Here is a 21,118-nt window from a genome sequence, read left to right as displayed (position 1 = left end):
CCCCAGAACTTCTCCAACACAAGTCCTTCCCAAAGGCTGTAGCTCTTCACAAACCATTCCAGTGTGGGGCTAGGAGAACCTTCTCCAGCTCAGGATTCCCATGGGGAATGTCCAGACATCTCCCTGCCCTGGCGCTGGCTCATCCATGAGTTGCAGGTGGATCTCTGCTCACTGTGGACCTCCAAAGGCTGCAGGGGCACAGCTGTCTCACCATGGGTGGCACCACGGGCTGCAGGGGAGTCTCTGTTCTGGCACTGGAGCACCTCCTCCCCTCCTTCACTGGCCTTGGTGTCTGCACAGCAATTTCTCTCTACATACTCTCTACAGCTTTCCCCCCCCCTCTTCTTAAATCTGCTGCACACAAGGAAAGTGTCTAGAAGCTCCACTCCTGGAGCATCCCTCCTACTAATACCTTGCCATGCAATCTGAATATAACATCTAATTTCAGTCTCTATCCCATTTAATGGCTGTGAGTCAGCCCCTTAGAATGAGTAAGAATTTGTTATCTTTCATCAAACAACTACAGCAGACATACAGCAGGTCCAGCAAGTGTGGGTACAGACATGAACCAAGTAAGTCATATGCCAACTAACCAGGCTGTACCTCTTGCTCAGCTGCCAGGATCCTCCTGGACAGCCATTGGCTAGGAAAGAGAGAGTGCCCCAGCAAACAGCTGCCTTTCAGTCTAAGAAGCACTCCTGTGGATCACTCTGAACCCACAGCTTATAGTGAAATCACCACTTGGAATTTCATCTTTAAAAGGAGAGCCATAACACTTATCCATTTGTTATCCAAAGGGCTCAAAGCACTCAAGCAAGAGCTCTGCATGTGCGAGGTACATCATGGTAAAACAATCAACAGAATGGGAGTGTCTCCTTGCCCCGTTTGAAAGCACCTGGCACATCAGAGTCCACTCAGTAAGAAGGCTTAAAGGAGTAAGGCTAACATAAATAAACATATTCTCTGTGTCCAGTTGGCTTTCAAAACCAACTAGTCCATTGCCAGGAACAACAGCAAGGTCTGCTTGTAGCAATTCACTTCTTATATGGCCTTAAATAAACAATTTCTCACATAATGTCCTATTGTTTTCATTTCAGTATTAAGAAAGCAAATCAACTGACAAATATCATGCACTAAAGCCAAATTATAATTTGCCTATCTTAAATGCTTTCAAAACAAAACACTAGGTAAACACTATTTCATGGGAGGTGTCCTAGAAGAATGTCCACAGTGTTCAGAAAAATGCTTAGCACAGAAAAATGCCCTCCTGAGGCTCTTGAATTTGTGGTCAGATGATGGTGCTGGTAGCATTTGTTTTGTATCTTCACCATTTCTGCACAGCCTCTGTAAGAGGGAGAGTTGAGTTTTTAGAAGCGGGAGTTTGAACAAAGGTAAAGAGACATGGAATTCTCACTCTCATCTAGAACATGCTGCTAATGCCTGTGACAAAGTTATCAACCACATGCTCTAGTATGGAAAGGCTGCAACATCTCATGATGCACAGCCTGAATCGTCTTGGCTTGCAGCATCCACTCTGAAACCTAAGGCTCATCCAGACACAGAGATTCTCTTGAAGGGCTGGGGTTTCAATCTAAAGATTCCAAAACAGGACTAGTTAGCCCAGTTTTATTTTACACTAAGTGCATTTTATACTCGTAAAATATTCTATAGGAGTGTTCAAGTGGGCAGATACTGTGAAGTGTCAAAAAATGGCTTCAAACTAACCTCTCCCTGAGCCATTAATATAGACAGCAGGAAACAGCACAGAATTGAACCACTTTGTTCACCATTGCAAGTGATATTACCAAAAAGAGAGAACAAATTTAGAGATGTGTGATATTCACATTCTCTGGACAGAGAGACATAATTCTGTCTCTCAGAAGAAGCACAGAGAGAAGAAGAGAAAACAATCTTTATCTCTGCTCCTTTGTTTTCCCCATGTGCAGTGAGGTATGGAGATGTTTTACTGGACGTGATTGCTGGATTGGATTCTGGTGAAGATTTTTTGGGTTCAATGACCAATCGGATCCAGCTGGGTCTTGGACTTTCAGCAGAGGGTCACGGGTCTTGTTAGGTTTAGATAGGTAAGAAGTAAGTATGTAGAATAGGACAGTATCTCTTTAAATAGTATATTAATTGTAATATAGTTTTAATAAAGCAGATCCTTCAGCCTTCTGATCTGGAGTCAGACATTGTCATTTCTTCCCATTCAGGGGTCACCTGATTTCCGATAGAGATGGCATGGAGCTGCTCTACTCTCAATAAGGAACAAGAGTAACAGTCTAGTCCCAGAAATACTTCGCTATTTTAATTTCTCTTTCAGTCTCAGCTACAGGACAAAACCCAAAGTCATTTACAATGTAGTAATATTTACAAATAGGATTTATATTTAAAATAGTAAATCTCCCCCAAAAAAGCATACAAAAGTGTACAAAAGCACTGTAGTTTTGTACTAATAAACAGTTTCTGTACCCACAGCTCCAGTTTGTCATGTGACACATCCTTCAATCTCATCAGCCAAATATTATTTTGTTTGTTTTCCCAGGCTTTTTAATACATACAAGAGCTTTTCTCCATTTCCTCAGATTTAGAACAACATATTTAAAAGGCATTCAGGACTCACATTAACATCTAACCAGCAGCAAAAGATGTTACTTTATCCCTCTTAGCTCACTGATTACAAAGTTCTGTTAACTGAAAGACAGCACAGGTTCACATAAATAGATCAAGAATAAAGCTCAGTGGTTTATGCATGAAGTCCTGGCCGTACAGGGAACTGCTGGGACTTGAGCTCAGTGCTAGTTTAGAGCAGGAAAAGACAAAGATTCAGTGTCCCTCATCACAGAACCACAGAATTAAGGTGGAAAAGACCAATAAGGGTCCAGCCATTAACCCAGCACTGTCACCCTCAACACTGAATTCACGTGTGTTTTGAACACTTCCAGGGATGGTGACTCCACCACTTCCCCAGGCAGTTTGTTCTAATGCTTGACCACCCTTTCAGCAAAGAAACTTATTACCTGGAAGAGTCCAACTGTTCTACAACCAACTGTCCAACTGTCTACAACCTCCTTTCAGAAGCAGTAATGTCCACTGAGCCTCCTTTACTCCAGAATAAACAACTCAGCTCTGTCAGCCACCTTAAGACTGCAGCCTCACACTCCTTTTCCTAACCTGTATGAACCTGACTGAGTTGGTCTGACCCTTGCCCTTCCTGTCTTCAAATTTTATTGATCTACCAACTGCAACAGTTCACAGCAGAGTCAGAAAATATCTATGTACCAACATGGGAGAGGTGATCAGAAGCTGGTGCTCAGCATCCTGCAGTCTGTACCCGCAGCACTGGCAGCCTCTGCTAATAACAATTGATTGGGCTGCAGACCTGGGCGCTAATCCTGCTTCCACTGATTTCCAGGGAAGAATTCCACAGAGTTTTAGCAGAAGTAAGGCTGGGTTCTTTGAATGATGGTATTTCATTCGTAGCATTTCCTGACCTTGTGTGTCCCTTGACACCTCTGCAAAGAGCATGTTTGGCCCCAGTTACCCAGGGTTATGCTTTTGCTCTCCCAAGAAAAACAAAGGGGGAAAAAGTTACAAGAATGTCTGTCAAAATAAGTTTTAGGATATACACAACAAGAAGTGATGGATTATAATAAAGAAAAAAAAAGTTATTTGAGTCTGCTTTTCCTGACAGAGTCTCAATATCACTTGATGGATGATTTGCTGGGGTTCACCATTTGTGAGTCATGTATCCACCTTAACCTACAGCACTGTGGAATATGTGTATCTTGGTGTCTAATCAGAATGGCCTGGTTTGAACACCCTCACTCTGAAAAGGGTGCACAGCAGCTTTTATTGCAGTTTTGTTATCCTTGATAACATGATTCACTACTTGCAGTTCTCTTCTCAAACCTTCTTAGTTTAAATAAGAAGAACAGAACTGTCTTTATTTTTACCCTTTGGAAGGGAAAATATTTATTCCTAATCCATAGAAAGCAAAGAAAACTGAGGTCATTTAATATTTAGCTGCATAATGTTAAACCTGAAAGAAGACCTCAATTTTTTTCAAAGGTCATACTTCATAAATCCTGTATTTCTGTACCCAGTTGCTCATATCTCACTATGGCTATACATAAAATAATCTAAACCTTTTGTATCTGCACTCTTGTATTTATGATTTCCATACTTGTTCTTTGGACTTTGCAAATTTTAGGTAAAGAAAACTGAGGACTATCTGAAGACCAAGCATACAGTGGATGCCCTTAAAGTCTACAGAATTTAAAGAGACCCACTGTTTTAATTTACTAGATCAGACACAGCCACAACCCAAGTGATTCTGCCACAACTCAGTGTCCAAGGAAACTCTAGATCAGCATTCCTGGAGAGGTTAAGAACTCAGCTAGCAGCCTAAACACTATTTCTACCTTTATGCTTAAAGATGGTCTTAATAAGTATATGGCAGGATTCTTTCCCCCTCTTCCCAAACTACTCTTGCTTCACAGGACTGTGTGACAGATTTCATACTCCAAAACTATCAGTCAGTTACTGGCTACATTTACGTTCAAATATCTTTTAAATCATCCTATTTGTCTGCCATCTTCTGGAGTCAAGAAAAGATTTTGTTTTTGCTTTAAACCAAAATAAGATGGGACTATTTGAATATGCAAAAAGAAGTCTGAAATGTGTTATCATGATTCTTTTCCCCATCAATGAAATTCACATATTTTATTTTTAAACATAATATATTTTTTGACTAAAACGTCATATAATAAATACCAAATACATGATACAGTACTGTATAAAATGCACACCAAATATTTCAAGGCATAATAAATTTATGTAAAATAAGTAGTTTTTGCCAGTATGACGAATAGACTGTTTCCCTAAGGACCTGAGGGTACCTATTTAATGCTGTTCAGTGCCTGTGTGTGCATGCCCCATTGAAGTTTATTAGAGCCCAAAACACTGTGATGTGCAGCCCAGCTGTGCACATCAATTCCTTTGCCTCAAAAGTTAACCTGCCCTAAGCCACCAGAGTTGCTGCAAAGGGTAATACCAAGGGTATGTGGCTCAATATGCTCTAAAAATCAAGGCATTACTTTAGGTGCCTGAGTACTAATTTAGAATGAGATCTCAGTGCGTCAGACACAGCCCATGACACCTTGACTGAACCTGAAAACCAGAACCTCAAGTGTGGTCTACAAAAGCCTCGTTCAGCCACCACCCAAATCTGCATTTAAGAACTGTTCTTTCTGTGTGTCTGACAGGTAAATCTGGCAACCTCGCAGGATATCCAACACTGCCTATGATGAAAATGCAGGAGTCACAGCTCCATAAAACACATCAGGAAGTTCTTTGGAAATCTCCAAAGAGTTGTGAGTTCCAACTCAAAAGATGTGCTTTAACAGGAGAAGGAACTGAAATCTCTACACACCATTTCCAAGATTTGCAACTGAAACCCACCATTTGTGTTCTCTTTGGTTACCTGTTACTGGGGCTGAGCCATCCCTCACCATGGCCCTGTAAAAGCAGCAGGACTGGACTGAAAGCACACTTTAGTGTTTTTCTGATGGGTGGCTCTGCACTGCAGAGCAGATATCTCAAATCCACTTCAGGTGCAGCACTCTCCCAATCCACTGTATACAACTTCAGTGCTACCTGGAATGAGGTCTGAAATTTAACCTCCAAGCCATGCATGAAAGTCAGGTCTCTCAAAGTGATTGCTTGTGTGCCTGTCCCAAGGCTGAGTCCCTTCAGTTTTCAACACTCCAGAGCTTCCCAAACTCATTCATTAAACTCCTCTTTGGACACCCAAGATCAAAACTATGGTTTGAACTTCTTTGTTCCACTATCCTCCTATGTCCTAAGGAATTAATACTCCTGTACTTCATGGCAGGAGTCTCCGTGTAATGCTACTAATGGCACTTGGAGATCGTCAGAAGCAAGGTGATACATAAGCAGAAAGCATTATTATCTAATGATCTGAGGGAAAGAATCTCTTGTTTCAGAAAAATGGGAAGGTTATATGTCTATAAAATGCAAAGCCAGCCACTTCAAACTATACTTGAAGGAATATGTAAAAAAATTTTATTTGTTGGATGCTTCTTTTCCTATTACTAAAAAAAATACAACCTGATCAGAAAAGTAAAATTTAGGCACCTAACACACTCAAAAGCTTCTTTGCAGTATATTTATTTTACCTACAACTTCAACATACAATCTGTATCACTTCTTTGATGAATATTTGCACAAATTGCAATGGTTGGCTATTATCATATAATTATTTTAAAAATCCTCTTCACAAATTTCAGCAAGAACACTATTAATTAAGTGGTATAGACATTCACAGTGCAACACAAATCTTTGATGCCTATAGCACAATATTATGGCTCCTTACAACCAGTTTTGCACCCTTTTAGGGCCGAAATGTTACTGCCAAATTTTCACAATGAATTTAACTTTGCCTCCCAGCTTCACCTTCTTTTTCACACAGTCTTGTTCCAAGTGTTGTCATGTCTAAATATGCTGCCATTATAGCACTTTTCTTCTTTTGTGACTTAATGTTGTAATTTGTAAGGAAAATGTAAGAATAATTACTGATGTAACAATAGAGCGTGGACATACTGTTGTAATTCTGGATTTTTAACTAGGAAATGTAGGTTCACAAAATTATCCTCTGTCCTCCTTTCAATGAGCTGTCACCCTGTGCATATCTTACTTTCATGAATTTAATATTTTGAACACTGCCAACTTTCTCTTCCTATTTCACAATCATAAAAATAAAGCAAATATGATGCTGCTAAATAAAAACTTGAAATACATTCTTCTTATAGAAATATGTATGTCTAAACCAGTTTCCCATTTTATTGATTGCTCTGTGCAAAAACATGAAAGCATAAATACTAGGGAGTTGATTTGTTTTAATTGCTTTGCACTTAGCCATGGCCTCAGCCTAAAGAAAGATCTAACCAGTCTGACAGTTAAAGATTAACAGTCCTGCCATACCAACAGGCTTGACAAAGGAGCTTAACTTAATCCTTAAGGCAGTATAAGATGTCTTATGTGTATTACTGCATAGGAGCACAACTTTAATAAACACAGTGTAATGTAATTTTCAGTAGTTTTACTGATGTCAAGTATTGGATATGAAGCAAAAAATAATTTGACAGATCTATTTGTTCTCCAAGGGTAACTATTTTTTAGAGATTACTTCCATTTTGAATTTCAGTCTCAGTGCTTTGCAATGACTGGTATACAAAAAAGCATTAAAAAAAAGAGACAAGCAGATGCAACCTCATCATTCACAATCATGAGGGACTCAATTTCAACTAAACTGGCTCACACACTGCTCTGATATAGCTGGTTTTACCTCTGACCTCGGTCACAAGGTTTTCATCCACTTGCTGGGAACAATGCACTCAATTTTAAGAAGTTCTAAGAACTTAAATAACTGTTAGGTCCCTGGACCGAGAATGACATGGATGAGATCACCTCTTGCACCTTAAAAAAGAATTAATCTTCTTTTTTTATTTGCTACAGACTGTGAAAATTAACCAATATACCTGAAAGTTCAATTGTTAAGACATTAATTTTCATGTTAAAACGATTTTTTCACATTATGCACTATAAATATGCTATGCCATCTTTATAATATGCTGGAAAATATACCTAGAAATTGGCATAATTAAAAAATACCATTTCAGAGAAATATTAATGAAGTTGATGCATCATATCATTAATCAATTTATTCTATATGTGTCTGTCTGATAGAAGCACAGTGGCTCAGTCTCTGTTTAGAATACACTGCACCTCCAGGTGCTCCTAGTGCAGCTGCCTCACTGTGCTGCTGAGCAATATGAAACCTCACAGACAGGTCTGCAGGTCCTGTGAGGTGTCTCAAATCTCAATTTGATCAGAAGATACATGCTGTCAGTTTATTTGGATGTCTGTACACGGGATGCATTGCTCTTCCCTGCTGGCAGCTCTGACAGCACTGAGAGAAAGGCTGAGAGCCACCCACACCTTCTACTGAGGCCCAGGATGCTGCACCCAGCATCTCTCATGAGAGCAGGAACATGATCCCTACACTTACAGGTGGGTAAACAAGCTGTGCCAGTTTCAAATCAGCACAGCTGGGACTGAAAGGTGATTCTAAAGCCTCATTTCACTTTCCATCCCAAAATGTCCACAGGCATAATTAAAGATACCCTGAAAGCTGTTTTGTATTACATAAACTGCTATAGATCAAAAGGGTTCACTGTGCTGGAAGAAATCAGACACATTAATACCTAAGATACCCTCCTGGCCCTGATATCCCTTCTCCACATGTACCAGCTGCACAAAGTACCTCAATTATGCCCTTAAACCATCAGGGACACATCAACACTACCCCTGAGGAAGAATATTCAGCATATCTGTAACTAGGTTCATTGCTTCTTTGCACTGCTACTGAGACATAAAGCAGATAGAGCAGAAGTGGAAAATACAGTTCTGGTTTTGATTCTACTTGTGAAAACCAGAGCTTTTGGCTATTCATAAAAATTAAATCAAAATTAAATCCATTAATATGATAATTACACATGGAAAGAGTAACATTACGGCTCAAAGGCAAACCAGTCTCTTGTTAGTGAAGACATTACTAAATATCCTATCAGCAGCAATTCTTCACTGACCAAAATTAAAATACAGTGTCAATATTTCCAAAGCAATATATACATGGTAAGAATATCAGAAAAGACAAATGAAAACACAAACAGAATAAATAACCTGTGCATACAGAAATAGCCATGTTACAATCAAAAAACCACATAGCTTCATGCTCAAATATGATTTTGTAAAGCAAAGAAATTAAAATCTTTTCTTAAGCAAGTATCTGCCCAGTGAAAACAGCAGATTTTGTTGTAAATAGTAGACTCAGATGACTAAATCATGCTCTGTGAAACCAAATTTAGTGTCTAATTTCAAACTTTGAAAACCTGATCCACAACATCATCTATCATATTAGGCTGCAGTACAAGAAAGAAACAATGAAAAACAGTCTTTTCTTTGTTAAGTGTACTAAACATGTGGCAAACTAATGACCAAAATTTAAGTGATGAAAGTGCTCTTGAGTTATATTCTCCAGTCATATAAGGCAAAAAATTGCTGGCAGAGGCTGAAAATGCTCCTCTGAAGCAGAGTTAGGAAGTCATTAGGACATGGACCAGCAGTTTTTTTCTGGGAGATGCAGGCAAATATTGACCATGCTGCACACAGCCAACAACAGAGCAGCGCTGCCCAGGACTCGAGTGCAGCACTCACAGAAGCTCCATGTGAAAGCTCCACAGCCACACCACGTGTGCTGAGCCCAGGACAATAAACCCTGCCTTTCAGTCAAGCTTATTAGTTCTGGCTTAGCAACAGGCACACTGCAGTGGCTCTGCTGCCAGAGCAGAGCCTGTGCATCTCCAGCCAGCTCAAAGGGAGGGCAGAGTGTGCTCCTGTCTGCTGGCAAAATCCCATCCTGACATATGCTTAGACATCATGTCAGCTGGCACTGGGAAAACCCTCACTGAAAGGCTGGGTATTATGTACAGTCCCATTCATGGCCGAGGAAGTTCTCATGGATAACGTGAGCAATATTATAACAAAGTGTCTCATTCTTCTAAAGGCTCATGAATTACTATTAAAAACAAAGAAATCTGGAGTGGTGGTACAAAGAGAATACATAAATAGGTGAAAAAATGGAAATAGCAGTGACTTCGTTATAGGCAATTTTTTGTAAAATGTGTTTGAGATAGTTATCAGTAATATCAACAATGACCATTTTATGGAATATAAACTCTAAGAAAGAAATTGCCTAAATAAAACATGAAGTGGTTTCTTTTTTTCTTTTTTTTAACAGGAGTTCACCTGCAATTATCCAGACTCAGGCAGATGAGCTGAGCAAGGACAGGCAGTGCTAACTCTGCATTGCTTCAGCAGCTGCATTCAGAACACTGGCTATATTTTGAGGTCTTATGGTTCTATTTTAGAGTAAACCAATACGCTGAGATGCGTAAAACTAACCCTTTCACAGTAGCATTAGGACTAAAACAGAGAGCAATCAAATTTAAGAGCACATATGACATTATTTTAATCTCCATTGATAAAATGAGGCCAAGTGTCACAAGGACTGACCCAAAGATGCCACACTGAAAGCTGGAGGAAAGTAGGGAAGGGATAGCACAGGTTGTACAACAACACATAGTACCTGTGAGCCTCTGAGCTCTGCACTAAGACTGGGGATAAACCTGGGAAAGGGCTGCTTCATGTATTTGGCCAAAAGCTTTCTCATAAGGACCATGGACAAGTCTCAGAAACTACATTTTCTAAACACGTCTTTGCTGCGGCCAATGGCTCAGTCTCTTCAAATACAAGGTGTACATAATTTGTATGGCTAAAGTTAAAGGACAGCTACAATACCAAATGCCATTTCAGTCCTTGGCACTGCACATGAGAATTGCCCAGATGTGCTGTTGGTTTGTCTTTACCACAATTCTCCAGGCACTCCATGTAGCTTCCACCTACCTTGACTTCCAAATGCTACAGAAAGCACAGTGCAGAGCCAGCCCAGCTCCAGGAGAAATGAAGCTTCCACAGACCAGGATTTACTTGCTCAGATACAGCGTGACTATTCTGGTCTCAAGCTAACAAGGCTGTCTCCAACTACACCAGGCAGACTTACTGACCCAGCTTCTGCCAGCCTTGGAATCTCTGCAGCATTTCATCAGCCCACAGCCACATGCTACCTTCCTGGCTGCTGTGTCAACTGTGGTTCTTTAAAATATACTCTTAAATTATTACACCCCTCACTTTATTAAATTTAGGGTGTACTACACATGGAATACAGGAGAGCTGAAGCAGAAAACGTATCCTATGACAAGAGGGAATGGCTTTGAACTGAAAGACAATAGGTGTTGACTGGATACTAGAAGAAAATTTTTCACTCTGAACATGGTGAGGACATGGCACAGGCTGCCCAGAGAAGCTGTGGCTGCCCCATCCCTGGAAGTGTTCAAGGCCAGGTGCTACAAGGCTTGGAACAACCTGGTCTAGTGGGAAGTGTCCCTGCCCATTGCGGGGTGAGGAGTTAAAATAATCTTTAAGATCCCTTCCAAGACAAACCACAGTAGGGTTCTAGGATTCTGTAGTTATGTGCTTCCTTAGGTGCTGTTTTGTACAAGCTACAAGCATGAAGTTCATTGAAAAGGAACAAAAGTGTCTATCCACAGAGAACAGTAATGCAGGCAAGAAAGTTCAGAAAAGAATGAGCCTGGCTGTAATTCATGTCACTCCCTGCAAAACACAGTCTGGTATCTCAAACTGGGAGAAAAGGTTTTAACTTCATGCAGGCAAGCTGGTGAGCAGCCCATAACACGGTGATGAATGCGGTCTCTAGAACCCCGTTTCTCAGACAGACATTTCTTAAACATAACAAGAATTCCTTTAACTTTCCTGTGCACAAGGCTTGGTACAGATGTATATTTGCACAAATTTGCACTGTAGAATTTTTCTTTTCTTTAGAACTAGCTCTTAGACTGATGCTCTGCTGTTATTATATCTACTTTTATGACCTGTTATAGCTGTGGGCAAGATATATTTTAACAGTACAAAATTTACAGAGTATTTTTCTTCTCCAATATTAACATCATGCCAATACCTGAGGATGCTAATAACACACTAAATTCAAAATATATTATTTGCTAAACAAAAATGCATATTCTAAATATACTGAATGTTTACTGAGAAACATTTTCCTCTTCAGGTTATTTCTAACTAAGCCATCCATTTGGTAATGGAAATTTTTTACAGCTGCAATGAATTCCTAACATGTTGTATTCAACAAGACACACATTTATATATTCTTGCTCTGTGTTACTTGCAACAGTCCATATTATTAAATCTGAATTAAGAAAACATGATCTATGCTGTCTGTATACCATATAAACCCATTACTGTTCCCTTATCTTGGACAACAAACACTTTGTACTACACTGTCATTGTGAAAAAATATTAACCTATTAAATGTATCAGTTTTCCCCTCTGTGTTTTAAAATAACCCAATTCTGAAGTTCTCTCACAAGGTTTCAGTAAGGATTCAGTATTCACGATTGCATGTAATAAACACACTGTGCTCTCTTCTTCCTGCATCACTCTGAACACAGCCCAGACACAAAGTGTTACCAGATATGCCCAACCCCAGTTCAGATGTGCTGGATTCCCTACAGCAATGTACACGTGCTCCTCAGTGCCCAGCTCTGTCTTTCATATGGACTATCAAGGGACACCTCAGAGCTCCACTTCCCCATCTGTATTTTGCACTTCTGCTGCAAAGAGACACTCTCATGGCAGAAGTTTCAGCCTTGACTAGTTCCCTCTCTGCTCTATGACTCCTATTTTTAACTGCATTTGGCTATTTTCAGATTGACAATAGAGAACAACGAACAGCAGTTTTTGAACTGAAAATAATTGCTTTTCCAGCTGACAGCAAACTTTAGTAACCTGGTCTTAGCACTTCAGATTTTAACTCTTAGGGAAAGAGTGATGACTAATGGAGATTGTGTAGGGATGCGGTGAAACAGAGTGAGGTTAAATACCTTGATGCTTCACCTCACCTTCAAAGTAGCTTTTGTGCTGTCACATCTGCTTATATCAGCACCAAACGACTGCTGATTTGATCATAATTGCCCTAATTAGAAGTTCAATTAATGCACTGAGTCCTTCGTATCAGTGCCACCTCAGCATCAAGCACACAGAGCATTACTGAGCAATACAGGTTAGTCATAAGGAAGGTCACTGGGAAAAGGAAACTACCTGCAATCTACTGCTTTGAGGATATCACATAGTTAGGATGACACTCAATATCCACTTATGCCCCAGGACAAGCAGAAAGGGAGAATTTAAGGAACTCTATTGAGAGATATCCATCAGCTGCGAGCAAAAATTACATCTCCTGTCATTGAAAATCTCATTTAGTTCAGACTTGCTTCCACCAAGGATTAAGAACCTTCAAAAGAACGCTTTGTCTTCACAGGAAGATGAAAATAGCCCAGAATGCTCACAGTGAAAGATCATGTGAAAAAGAAGTGCACAATGTAGCAACTTTAAATGGTTATCAAATATAACATACTTCAACACATACTAAAAATAGAATTGTGGTCATTGAAATTAATGCTAAAAGTGAAGAGAAAAAAAATTACAGGGTTTTGCATGAAAGCTGAACAAATTTCATCAGCAAAGTATCACCAATTCCCTGCCTGAAAGTATTTTGCAAATCCACTGAATTAAGAATTTTGTATGTTCACAAAGAAGACAGGTAAGGAGATGAGGGAAACAGACAGCATGACATATTAAAATATTATGTGTATATATTCATAAAGCCAAAAAGAGCATATTTACTCATTCTTCACTTTTCACAAATCAGGATAATTTGAGAAAAATGCATATAATCCAGAATCAGTCAAAAAAAAAAAAGTAGTGCAAAAATTAATATCTTCATGCTTCTGTAGTTTTTTTTTTCTATAAACAAGAACAAAAAACCCCACCCAACAAACACTCTCTTGGTCAGTTGCAAAAATAAGATAACCTATTATGACCAATATATGGTATAACGTATTGCAGTGAGATGCAACTTTTTTAAAATGTGAGAAAATTAAAACACAATTCTGCATCAACTGTCAACTTGACTACCTACTATTTATGTTTTTACTGAAATAAATAATCAATATATTGTGAAACAGTCTCTGAAATATTTTTTTTTGCTTCAGTTTCTATGAAAGAATAAGACTCTATCACATAATGTCACAAATTACATAGGGCAAGATCTTTACCTGGTATAAACTCCAAAACCTTCTCTTGTTTTCAGCATTACAACCATGACTGTCTCTCCTTTATCTTCCCAATCACCAGGAAATGATCAGAACTTGGCTAGTTTGTGGTTGGATAGGTTTTTATCCATCATGCTACATTAATGAACATTTACAACATCATGCACTGGATGCATACAAAGCATCTTTAGGTTTTCAAGGCTATTTCAATATTGAATAGTACCTGTGTTCTTTTGAGATTATTTTTTAAGCAACAGATGCTGACTTCTGCCTGGACTCACCATCCCTGCTATTTAGATTTCATCTTTAACAGCATTTGTTTTAGAAAGAATTAGGCAATAGTGTTAACTGTAAAATATGACTTGCTTATTATGCTAGCTAATATTTCTCTCTCAAGCACACACTGAAGTCAGAATTCTACAAAAGATGTGTCCAACTACATAACAGTCTTTTTCATAAAATAAATGTATAAACTGCACAGCACCTGATACCTACATGTAAATATTTGAAAATATTTTAAGATATTCTAAGTAGAAGCAGCGCCATGCTAGAACTACTGGCTCCTTGCAGAGATGCCAAGCAACCTGGAAAATAGGAAAATGTACCATAATTTGCTGCCATTGCTGTGGGCTCTGCATGGCCCTGCGTGAGCAGCTAGTGCACCCAGAAACTACTAAAAATTTTAGACTAGGATCACCAACATGAATGTAAGCCTGAAAAAGCACACTACTGCAGTAGCTCAAAAGTAAGAAATTGTAAAGCACAGGACAGTCATTATTTAAAAGTTGTGTAAATCTGGAAAAATAATTGTCTCTGATCCCTGTGTGTGAATATTCAGTGACATTCCCCCACTATCAGGGTTTGTTTTTTTTGTTGGCTTTTTTTAAGATGCCAACTTCATAAGGATTTACATAAATCTACAGCTTATCAGTGGTAGATATGGTACCTAAAAATACAAAAAGCCAGGAAGCCAAGAGAGCACTGAGCAAAAGGTGTTTTGGCCTCCCACCTTGCCTAGGTCTCTGACACAGGGAAGTGTCCCCAACACGGTTATTCTAGAATAAAGTCTCCCCCTTGTGGATCTCTCACATAATAAAAGCTCCATCAAATCCTTAATTGTATAATAAAGTTTGTGTTCCTTCCTCTGCAGGTGAGAATTTCAGGGGCAAATAGGAAAGTGTAATGAAATCATGCTATGTGGTTTACTTAACTCTGGGCTTGAACCCACCTCAGGCAAGACAAGCTGTTTTGCTGTAAAATACATTATGGTTCTGTGGTAAATTAATTTAAAAAAACCTAAAACCTTCAAAACAATTTGACTCCTTCTCATCTCTATGTTTTGTTATGAAGGCTGGTTTAGTGAAGCCCCCCACAACTATCCAGCCCCAAACTGACAATGGTTTAGTGAGGTAAAAATTAAAATTCCAAACTAATTTGACTTAATAATTACTAAAAATAATATAAAACATGGCAAGATTCCGACCTGATTTTAAGTGCACAAAGTTTACGATCCCAAAAAAACTAGTTTCACCCAAGAGCAACTTTTTGCAACTCAGAGATTAAAGAGCTATAGCAGCACTAAGGAGCTACAGCAGCACTATTTGCAGAATGACTCTTCCTCAAACACTTCATTAACTACACTATTCTCTGATCTGCATTAGTTTAGAGGGATCATCAAGATTTCTTTGCATATGATAATTCACATTATCATAAATTAAGAAATCATTGTGATCACTTAAATTATCAAGTTGATCTCAATTCGCTCTTAAGGTATTTGAAAGTGTTTAAAATAAATCATACATTTTGACTGCAGGATTGATTTTAATTCTTTTTTATTTTCTAAGAAACAAAATCCTTGATGGCTTGAAATATTATTCAATTACATACGTGACAAACTCGTATTTTATTTGCAGCACCAACTGTTGAGTCAATACTGGGTAAAAAGCCTTTTAACTATCCAGAGACATGTTCTCAGATTCATTTCAGAATTGTAATATAATGGTTAAATATTTATTTCTTGCAAGTTCTAGAATAGTGCTAGGTTTCCCACTTTCATTAACATTCTCTTATTTGTATGCAGTAATCGCTTTAAAAATATTAGCATTGTAATTTCTTGCTAGCACTATGATAAATCAATAGAAAGGCTTATCCCCATGCCTGCCACAGAAGAGCATAATTCTGCTTCCCTCAATGCCAGTGATGAAACCTCTTTAATTTCAGGATAACACCCACAGAATTCATGAAAGATGTCACTTTGACAGTGTAGGACTCTTGTCCTTTCTATCTGCAGAGCAGATGCAGTACCTAAGCAGTGCTACACTCAAAGTGCCTCAGTAGGAACCATAGCTCCTCAAAGTAGAACCCACCACATCCTTCCCTTTGTTTCAGCCCTTGATCTCCCAATAACAACTATCAGCAAACCATATTTTCTGTTCAAAATGTGAGATTTTTTTAGGACACAACATCCGGCTCTTGGGAACAAAAAGATATACCATTTATTAATTTCAAACATCCATCAACAATGTCTGTTAACTGATGTTACTCCAGGACATGCAGAGGTGAAATGACAAGAATCCACTTGCATCTCTGAATCCACAGCATTTCTGGGCTTTTTGTTCCAAGAATTCAGCTCAACAAAAATTAAGTATGCAGTGCTAAACTGTGAAAGGCTACTAAAGCTAAGTACAGAGGTTCTGATCTCTGATGTTTGACTCATGGAAAAATGGACTTGCAGAAACTATGAAGGCAAAGACTAGAAACTCCTGCAAAAAATCTCTTCAACCTAGTAAAATAAAAAAAGACATATTCTACTGTATTCTCAGAGACTGTCTGTTTATCTTGACAGTATGGTGAAGAACTACAATTCTTACTGAACATAAAATAAAAGGAGAAAAATAATTGGTAATTATAATATTGCAGGCTATATTTCAAAATCATTGTTACTTAGTACTAAGTGCCCAGATTTTCTGGCAAATTGTCTCCATACATGATCATCTGGCACTACTAAATGAGCTGTACTGCTAGTAGTGACAGACATTTGTAATACATGATATTTCACAATGAGGACAATTGTTAAATTTTATTCCTGAAGAGAAACATCTTTCCTACCACATACTTACACAGCTCATGTCAATACTCACATTGTGATTATGGATTACTAACTTCAGTACCTGCCATACAGCTTCTACATATATGTGCATACTCATTCTCATTAAATGCACAGAATGGGTACAACACCATGAACATGAAAGGAGATTTTCCTGTTAAAGCAAATTATGGGATCCAGAAACAAGCACAAGAATGATGCAGAGATTTAGTCTACTGCTACCTGTCATTCATGCATGAACACATACCAAGGATGATTTTTGTATAATGGTCATTCAGCTTCAGGTCATTCAACCTGACAAATAATTCCACCATCACCTCTGTGCTATCAAAAGAACATGTACCATTGCTGAAGTCATTCCTGCCTCACCTTTGCAAGCCTGTTGTCCTCAAACAACAGGTACTTCTCATCTCCTTCCAGAGTTCCCCATCTCTTAAAATATCATGTCCTTTTCACAGCTACAGAATTTTAACTTGCTCTCTTCATGCAGGTCTCTTCGCATTCCTTAAAACTTCCCCAATTCCTCCATTTCACTTGCTATTCAAGCCGTCTTCTCTGCAGTTTCCAATGTCCCACCCAAACCACATATTCTCTGAATGTCTCACCATTCCTCAGTTCTTGCTCTCTCCCTATTCTCTCACCATCACCAATCCTGCATCCTTCTTTTTCCAAACCAGGAATTTCTATGATTTTTTGCATTCTTCATTTTTTATTATGGGTGAAACCTATGTATTCTGGGATTGTAAACCTGTGAAAAATGGGCTACCAAATTAAATTACAAAAATAAATACATTATTAAGAAACAAAGCCCCTTTCTCCCCAGTCTCCTTATGGTAGTGCAGTGTCCTGTATACCACAGTGGCACAGCTCTGCATGATCTTGTGGGCATTAAATCCAGACAAAGCAAGCAGGGAACACAGCAGGGGTAGCACAATATTCTTTCTGACCCACAGAAGTTAGGTGGAAAAGTTATTAAACCTTCAGGAGCTGTGTGAAATGAAATTCAAAAACAGAGCATATGTGGGGTTTGGGTCATATTACAATAAATTAAAAAACCAAAGGATCATCTTTTGCCAAAACACAAGGAAAACTGAAAATAAAAAAACCCTGGAAAATAATAGAAAAGTGATTTTAAGTATGGTCTGTTAATGAGGGGTGTTTGTGAGTCTGGAGAAACCAGTGTGAGCTTTTATCAGAATCAGAAGACTACTCACACATGCATCCCAAAAAGCCCACAGATGACTTTTCAATTACTGCTGGATATAAAAACCATGTGCACATCTACCTACACCTATCACTACAGTTCATGTTCAAGAAGAACAAAAGAATTACAAGAGTACACACATCAGACAGTAGGAAGCCCATGGCCAAACTTGCTTTTTCTATAGACATTACATCTGAGAATTTCCAGGAGAACCATGTAAGAAAGCAAATAAAGCCTACAAGGCACCATCATGTGCTATTTTTCTGTGCTAAGAGCCCTACAGATAACTCTTGCATAGAAAGTTATGCCAGAAGGAACAATAAAAATCTCTGTATATCAAAGTCACTAGTCTTCACACAGTACCTCTAAACTGAGCCCAGTAACTTGTCTGACAACATATCTCTCAGAAGGTTGTCAGTCTGGATGTGAAAACATAAGAAAGTTGTGAATCCTCATTTCTCTTGCTTATATTATAAAGTAAATTTTTACTGCAAGATGTGTGTGCACTAAACAATATCTGGGGTTTTGAAAGAGGAAGACCTTGAAATTTCCAGGTGAACACAACAAACCGAACACCAAACAAAAAACAGAGGAATCTGCATTCTACGAAAACTACTAAAGCTTGAGTATCTCTCTGGCATGGATGTGCCACCTTGCTCACTTTATGTCACTACATCTGTCCTGTGAGCCATCAAAGCTTAGTCTGGTAAAGCTATCTCTGGTAAACAAGCACTATAGTCTGATAAAACAGCCTGGTAATTCTTCTGACAAGAGGAGGGACATCACTTTGTTCACCAATAAAGAAGTGCCCCAGATTTCTAGAATGAAAACTATGGGTGACAACTTCTGCTTCCCAGAAGGGGGATGAAAAGGTCATTTGTGCAAGTGTCTTTTTTTTTTTCCTATGACAAAATGAGCTAAGAATAAACACCTACCTATTGACTTTGCCCTCCAGTAAATAAATCTCATTCTTTAACCCTTACTAATATCATTATAAACATACATTTGTACTGCACCTAGAGCATACGACATTAGAAACACTTCACCCTACGCCCGAGCTCCCCCCTTTCTACTGTGCAAGGGAGAAGAGAAGCAGCACTGCACTAATACCCAACCGCGGGCTGGAGCCCGGCTCCTGACCCCGGTAATTCCTGCTCTCGGGCCAGGCGGGACGGCACCCGGAGGCCGCTTAAGCCAACCCGACAGCGAGGCAGGCAGGGCACGGCGACCGCGCCGAGGGGAGCCGAGCGTGGCACGGGGCAGGAGGGAGAGCTCGGTGGATCGGGGTCGGTGCCCCCCGAGGGAGCCGGGGCAGCGCGGGGTCCCGGGAGGGAGGGGGTCCCGCGGCCGGCGGCTCACCTTGTGCTCCAGGACGCTGATGTAGCCCTCCAGGAGGCCGGCCCCGACGGGCAGAGCCGGGTGGCGCTGGCCGCGCTCCGGCGGGCGGCTGGGCACCGCCGCCACCTGCTGCTGCCGCCGCCGCGGCTCCGGGCGGCCCCCGCCGATGCCGATGCCGCCGTACATGAGCAACAAGCTGGTGCACATGGTGGTGAGCGCCAGGCAGACGGCCAGCCCGTGGCGCTGCGGGGGGCAGAGACAGAGCCGGCTCAGCGGGCTCCCCCCGCCGCGGGGCCCGCCGCGGCGCGCCCGCAACTTTCACCCGCCAGACACCCTCCAGAAGTGCGAGGAGAGAACTGGGGAAGCCCCTCCGTCCTCCTCCTGCCCCCTCGCCAGCCCGCTCCCGTGCCCCCCTCCTTCTCCCCCAGCCCTGCTTCCTCGCTTCTTCTCCCCTCCGTGCGCCCGGCTACCCGGCGCCTCTCATCCCCGTGCCGCCGTCCCCCTTCGGGCATCTCATTCGTGCATTTTAACAAGTGTTGGGGACCGTAGTGCTTCCCCCCGCCCAAATACCTCCAGCCTCGTCCTTTAAGCAGATCGGTTTTCTGTAAGCTCCTTAAAACGCACACACATACAAAACCCCCAAACCACGAGCAACACGAATAAAAGAAAGCAGGCGGAAAGTTCTTGGCCGCCGCCACCAAGGTTTGGTCGCCTTCGCGCGATCCCGGAGAGCCGCGGGGATGGAGCCCGGTGAAGGCTGGAGCGTGTGCAGGGTGCCCGGGGCAGCTCCGCTCCGCGCCGCTCCCCTGCTCTCCTCCCCGCCGCCAGAGCCGGGATGAGCCGTGCCAACAATGCACTTACCATCAGGGTCTTCATTTTGTGCGCCTCCCGGCCGCCAGTCCTCCCGCTCCCCGCTAGGCTCGGCATGGCGGGGAAGCCGCAGACATGGCTCGGCCAGGGAAGCGCCGCCGTGGCGGGGATTAGGGGGGAATTGCACTCGGCCGGACCCTCGGAGCCTGCCAGAGCCGGGTCCTCGGCTGCCCCGCCTGCCTCCGCCTCCGCCTCCGCCTCCTGCTGCCGGCGCAGCGGCTTCTTCAGGGCAGGTGGAAGTTAACTTCTGCCTCCCGCTCGGGCGCTGCTCCGCCGCCGAGCCCGCGGGGTGGGGGGCGGCAGCGAAGGGAGCGCCGCGGGCACCGGGCGGGCACCGGGCGGGCACCGGGCGGGCACCGGGCGGGCACCGGGCGGGCACCGGGCGGGCACCGGGCGGGCACCGGGCGGGCGGCGCCTCTCCGGCCCCGAGTGAGCAGGAGCAGGAGCAAGAGCTCCTTCCTTCCCTCCCTCCCTCCCTCTGCCCAGGCCTCTGTCCTGCTTGTGGTATCAGGGCACGACCTTCACGTTACATTGTTTGTATTTTTCCCTAGCGGAAAATTTCTCGTTCTCCCACCGCTGCCTGGGTTTCCTGGAGCTGGCAGCGATCCGGCAATACTTTAGATTCACGTTAGTAAAAAAATCGACGCCCTCAACTCCTTGTGCGGCACTGACAATGCCCCCTCACACAATCTTGCCTAAGCTCTAACAACCGGTTTCAAACCATTTTGACAGAAGCTTTCTTCGTCTTATAAA

The 21,118-nt window shown here is 41.4% G+C and overlaps 1 protein-coding gene across 1 annotated transcript in view; it reads right to left on the bottom strand.

Moving 5' to 3' along the window:
- The window catches only part of ST6GALNAC5 (ST6 N-acetylgalactosaminide alpha-2,6-sialyltransferase 5), a 68,540-nt gene extending 48,010 nt beyond the window's left edge, over nucleotides 1-20,530 (bottom strand). The window contains exons 1-2 of the mRNA XM_021527741.2: nucleotides 20,357-20,530; nucleotides 19,517-19,738 (exon numbers count right to left, since the gene is read on the bottom strand). Of these exons, the coding sequence (XP_021383416.1) occupies nucleotides 19,517-19,738; nucleotides 20,357-20,422 (288 nt within the window). The 5' untranslated portion in view covers nucleotides 20,423-20,530. The remainder of the gene's footprint in view (nucleotides 1-19,516; nucleotides 19,739-20,356) is intronic.
- Between the last annotated feature and the right edge of the window lie 588 nt (nucleotides 20,531-21,118).

This window comes from Lonchura striata, chromosome 9, assembly GCF_046129695.1.
Source record: "Lonchura striata isolate bLonStr1 chromosome 9, bLonStr1.mat, whole genome shotgun sequence".
Lineage (NCBI taxonomy): Eukaryota > Metazoa > Chordata > Aves > Passeriformes > Estrildidae > Lonchura > Lonchura striata.
The sequence above is the reverse complement of the archived record's forward strand: the minus strand, read 5'-3'. Positions and strand labels throughout refer to the sequence as shown.